This window comes from Choristoneura fumiferana, chromosome 17 (genome assembly GCF_025370935.1).
Source record: "Choristoneura fumiferana chromosome 17, NRCan_CFum_1, whole genome shotgun sequence".
NCBI classification, from domain to species: domain Eukaryota; kingdom Metazoa; phylum Arthropoda; class Insecta; order Lepidoptera; family Tortricidae; genus Choristoneura; species Choristoneura fumiferana.
Window position 1 is genome coordinate 2,463,542 of NC_133488.1, and position 6,222 is coordinate 2,469,763.

Genomic DNA, 6,222 nt, shown 5'->3' on the forward strand with positions numbered 1-6,222 from the left:
TTATTCATTACAAATATCTGCCCCGGCTGGGAATCGAACCCGGGCCCTCAAGCTTCGTAGTCAGCTTCTCTAACCACTTGGCCATTCGGTCGTCTACTCGCAACTTTCTGGACAGTGTGTTCATGGTCATTGATTGAGGAACACCAGCGAACCTTCATGACAACTTTCTCGGGAAAATAGATGTACCTACTCAGATTGTACTCAGAACCCGGTTATTTATAAACCAACTTGAATTTTTATGTCGGAAAAGGGATGCTTTTTAATTAGGTCCCATTGTCACCAAGTCAAATTCTGACCGCGGAGAAATCAGAGGAACTCTTCAAATATTGTAGGCAAACCCATTGTGATTTTGGATGTTTTGTAGTAGCTCGTGCATTTGCTTTCAGAAAACACAAACTCGAGGCACCGCTTTTAAACAAGTTATCTTAGTAATCAGCAGCAAAACAGTGCCTTTTATTATCCATATATCAACTCCGCAATGGCTAACTATCACGTTTCTTTTTTCAGGTAGAAACGTGGCTCGCTGAGAACGACATATACTTACATTGCTCTCCGCCAGAGCATAACTCAATGCTCATGTTACAGGACCTTACAGACAGTAAAGAAAACAGACGACGCAGGGAACCCTCACCAATGCGTGCTACTCGTCAAACTACCACTCCCGATTATTGCACCATTGTTGCCAAAACCAATACCAGAACACATACCAGTTTACAAAAACTGGCCTAGGATAAAAGCTAAAATGGATGCGGTAGGCCAACCTGAAACTTCTGCTGCCAATCGTGCCCAGTCCAGAAAACAAAAGAACCCACGCAAGTACGTACAAGTTGCCACGCATTCCGCACAGCAAATAGACCAGTGACAAAGACGAAACGCGAAACAGCGTAGAGTGCAGCAGTTATTTCCATCATCATCAATTATCATATCAGCCGTAGGACGGAAACTGTTGGACGTAGTCCTCCCCCATAGACCTCTAGTTGCTTCTGTTGGAAGCGATCTGAACCCGTCGTAAACCTGCAGCTTTAACCAGATTACCAGTCCATCTTGTTGTTGGGCGTTCCAACGCTGCGCGGTCTCCATTCCAGAACTTTTCGGCCTAGCGGTCATCTGTTCACCGTACAATATGCCTGCCCATGGCCACTTCAACGAGCTAATAGCCAAAAACTATAAAAAAAATACAATATGAGTTATAAAACGAATGAAAGAAGAGCTACGAGTTTCTGTATCTTATTTTATGAATTAATTTTATAATTACCTACTTAATTTTATAATTTAGACGACCAGATGGCCAAGTGGCTAGCGAACCAGACTACGAAGCTTGAGGCCCCAGGTTCGATTCCCGGCTGAGGAACATATTTAAATGAATAATACGAATGTTTCTTCACGGGTCTTGGATGTTTAATATGTATTTAGTATGTATTTATCTATATAAGTATGTTTATCCGTTGCCTAGTACCCATAGCACAAGCTTCGCTTAGTTTGGGACTAGGTCAATTGGTGTCAAGTATCCCATGATATTTATTTAATTATAACTGCATCTTACTTAGGCTCTGGTCGTTCTGACTCGCTACCTGCGGAGGATATGGCCCGTCGTTCGCGGCGTCTTAATGCTATATATTCGTCTCGATCGCTTTAGCGTTAAAATCTCAATTTGTATGGAAACACGAAAATCGCCAGAGCCGCTGTGCCGCAAGAACGCGATCGAGACGTATTTTGTAACCGAAAACTTACACTGGTACGACGGTCGTTCTCGCTCGCCGTGCGCTATGACCATCCGCTAGAGGGTGGGAAGGACCAATCCCGAACATTCACGAACACGGAATTAAGACGCCGCGGGCGACGTGCGTCATATTACGTCAAAAACTTAACACTTGTAGAAAAAAATACTGTAATCATTTAGTTTTTATTATTTGCTGTCGTACTTTATCTGCTTATTTCTCAACAATACTTTGTTAAGTATGAATGTTTCTACTGTTCTTGTAAAGTTGTATTAATGTTTTTATTTAAATTTTAATAAATAATAATTTGATCGATGCCAACTATTTTGCACGACAGTAGAATAAACATTATTGCTTTCGTCATTTAGATCGGGCAGATTATTTGATTAATGAATTTCGTCATCATCATTATACCAACATGTTAAATCAGTGTACCTGCCCTGATTAAATGATGTCAACCTGTTTATCATATTAATTATTTTTTTGTTAATTACCATAATGAGCTCTGGAATGAACTGTCGCCTGCAGTATTCTCGGACCGACATGACTTTCAAGCCTTCAAGAAAAGAGCGTACTCCTACCTAAAAGGCCGGCAACGCACTAATGACCCTTCTGGTGTTGCAGGTGTCCATGGGCGACGGTAATTGCTTACCATCAGACGATCCGTTTGCTCGTTTTCCCCCTATTCCATAAAAAATTGCAATTAAATGAACTGAATTACCTAGATGTACTTCGCTTTTGCACTTTGTACTTGTATGATATGTCATTTCATATTACACTGTTGAACATTAATTTTATTATACATCAACATAGGACTTATAAATTGTAAGTACATAAAAATAGGAGTGGTATGCAATTATGCGTGAGTCATTAAGTATTCGAAATAAATGAGGGAATTATTATTATTAAACATTTTTTACTTTGACTTCGTTCCCATCGTCTTATACTGGCTTTGATAACAATGACACCACCTGTGAAACATACTCTTCTAAAACAAAAATAGTAAATTGATCTAGACGTCTTCGAAAAATCAAGAAGCATACATACAAAAAATCCGACAAAATAAGAACCCGTTCCATTTATTGAAGTTAAAAAATGAATATAATACAATGGCAGCTACAAAACATGCAAGAAATAAAACACCGTGTACATTAAACATTAAAACCAAATTAAACAATAAACTAATCGATTGCAAATTCCTCATTTCTCCATTAACGAAGTCATAAGCTAATGAGGTCTGTAATTGATCTGCAAAATAAAAAGGGGAGTGAAATTAGAAATTGCATCATTCACTGGCTTCCAGTGCTATTAACAACAACACTGACAAAATGTCTGAGTCCAGTGAAACAAGCCATGTACCAGCGAAGGATATGGTATCCCCCTGGGCGATACTCGATAGCTGCGAAATAGTAAGTACCTATTTCTTCTTCTAAATCGCAACACTTGGTTGGTTGGTGATCGTAGCAAACCTTCATGACAACTTCCTTGGGAAAATAGTGTGGTGGTATCTCTTTGCCTTCCACACCGCAGAGCTGGAGTCCAAAATTCGCTATCCGTTCATTTCGCAACTTTTCATTTCGCAAACTCTAAAACTGTAAATGTTTATGGATTTATTTCAAGGCCATTGTGTAGAACCCTTTAGGTTAGGTTAGGTTTTATAAAAATCCTGAAATATTTACAGTTTCAAAAATTTTATAACAGTTGCGAAATGAAGGAATTTACTTTAGCATACATATATACCGTTACCATTCGGTATTTATTTTGTCGTATCATGTTGATTGTACTCAAATACCTGTAATTTATAAACCAATTTGTTTTTTTATTGACATTCATAAGTGCTTGTTATAGCGTAAATTTTTATTTTTATTATTTCCACAACAATACAGGTGCAACTAAAAAAAAAAGTATATTAGGTACAATAAATTTAAATAAGCTAAAACTATAATAAATCTAAAAATGGACCCTGCGGTATGGTACCAAAGATGCTGGCAGCATTTCCCCGCTGGATCGCAAGATTTGATTTGATTTTATTTTTATGTTGGCAAGCACATATTTTCAATTAGGTCCTACTGTCACCAAATCACATTCTAATGAGCTGATCCTGGATTAATCAAGAGAAGCCTTCAAATATTGTAGGCACACTCATAGTGATTTTGGGTACATTTTGTAGTAGCTCGTGCATTTGCTTTCGAAAAACAAAGACTTTTAAATACGTTCTCTGTAGTCAGCAGCAAAACAAACAAATTCCTTTTATTATCCACAATGGCACAATGGCTTACCATCATGTTTTTTTTTTTCAGGTAGAAAAGTGGCTAGCTGATAATGTCATATACTTAAAAAGCTTTCCACCGGAGCATTACGCAATGGTCAGGTTACAGGATATTAAAGACAGTGAACAAAACAGCCGACGCTTGAAACCTCTACCAATGCATCTCTACGTCAACCTACCTGACACGACTAATGTAGCATTGTCGCCAGACACAACATCAGTACAGATACCAAAACGAAGCGCTTACGGAAAATGGTTAAGGAGAAAAGCTGAAATGAATGCGATAGGACAACCAGAAACTTCTGCTGCCAATCATACAGATTGTACCCAGAAACCAGAAAAATCCGCAAGTACAAGTGACAATACATCCCAAACTACAAATGGACCAGTGACAAAGATAGCTAAACAGCGTGAAGAGTAAAGCAGTTGATTTTATTCATAAAAAAAAACACAATTAAAAAACTATACAGGATAGAAAACGATGGGAAGAGAAACTACTTACTTAGTATTGTTTTAAAACTGTACCTTAGGCCCTGGTCGTTCTGACACACCAACAAATGCGGGTAGTGGCCCGTCGCCCGCGGCTTAATAATGCCGTGTTCGTGAGTGTTCGGATTTGGTCCTTCTCACCCATCAGCGGATGGACTTATAGCAAGAACGACCAGTTCCGAACATTTACGAACACGGCAAAGACGCCGCGGGCCGGCCTTTGGTGACGGGTCAGAACGACCAGGACCTTAGTCGTATTACGTCAAAAACGTACAACTTGTAAAAAAAAAACTGTACCTACTCATTTAGCTTTTAATTATTCTCTTTTGTCTACTTATTACTCTCTTTTATCTACTTATTTCATACTATACTTTGTTAAGTAGGAATATTTATACTGTTTTTCTTTACTTAAAATTAAAATAAAACATTATCGTTAATAATTGACTGTTCAATTAGTGATCGTACCTACTTACCTCTACCCGTCCTGAGTTTTTCATAATGATGGTTTTTTGCCAATTAACATGCTATTAAATGAAGTGACTTGCCTAGATGTATTTCTTTTTCGCACTTTGTATGACGTAGGTACTATTGTGTCGTGTAGTATTACACTGTTGAACATTAATTGTACACTAATATAGGACTGATAATAATTGATAGTTATTAATTAACTGTACGTCATGGCTTAATAATACCCAGTTAACAGTACCTAATAACGAACCCTAGTTAAAATCTATATAAAACAAAGTCGTGTTAGTTACACCATTTATAACTCAAGAACGGCTGGACCAATTTTTATGATTTTTGTATTTTTGTATTTGTCTTCGTCAGGAATAGGAAACATAAAATAAAAGAAAAACATTTTACCATACAAAATTTTCATGAGTTTCGTAACTGTCAAACATTTAATATTCATCCCGTCGATACGCTAAACTCTCCCCTCAAATTAAAGAACGTATTTAAGTAAATTGGACCCGCTAGATGGCGCTGTTGTTAGTGTGTTATCATAATTTTAATGTAGTGTTTTTTCGGGCAGGACTACGTCTGCCGGGTCCGGTAGTACTTACATAAATTAAAACCGGCCAAGAGCGTGTCGGACACGCCCGAAATAGGGTTCAGTAGCCATTACGAAAAAATTAAGTACTTACTTAATATTTTTCTAAGGATTTCGTATTTTGTACGGAATATTCCAAGTTTAGGTATATTTTATACCTTAGGCTGCTATTTACTCTTAAACTAATAATAATTCTCAAGAAAACTAAACCGTTATAGTTTTTCTTGTAAGTTTGATATACTTACTACCTACCATCCTGATTTTTTTCAAAATTTTCCACACCGGTTTAGATTTTAGAGGGGGGGGACGCTCGATTTTAATGAAAATTTTCACTTTAAAGTTGAATATTTTTCAAACAAATCAAAAATTGTTTTGACAACCCCCTAATGATTTTAAAAGACCTATCCAACGATACCCCACACTACAAGGTTGGATGAGAAAAAAAAAACACCCCCACTTTACGTCTATGGGAGGTACCCTAAATTTTTTTTTTTATATTTTTTTATTGTACCATTTTGTCGACATAATTTACATATATATACGTGCAAAATTACAGCTTTCGCACATTCATAGTCCCTGAGCAAAGCCGCGGACGGACAGACAGACAGACAGACAAACGGACATGGCGAAATTGGAAAATTTTTAAAAAAATCAGGATGGTAGTAAGTGTAACAAACTTACAAGGAAAATTATAA

At 37.3% G+C, this 6,222-nt stretch overlaps 1 protein-coding gene and 1 pseudogene across 1 annotated transcript; one reads left to right on the forward strand and one right to left on the reverse strand.

The window, feature by feature from the left end:
* Positions 1-1,080, reverse strand: part of LOC141437139 (uncharacterized) — a 7,975-nt pseudogene extending 6,895 nt beyond the window's left edge.
* A 2,014-nt stretch (positions 1,081-3,094) lies between these two features.
* Positions 3,095-5,031, forward strand: LOC141437253 (uncharacterized; the record flags this gene model as incomplete). The annotated part of the gene is given in 2 exon segments (XM_074100507.1): positions 3,095-3,127; positions 4,019-5,031. Coding segments are annotated over 2 exon segments (423 nt in total), but the record flags the coding sequence as incomplete, so codon positions are not given.
* Positions 5,032-6,222: the final 1,191 nt, after the last annotated feature.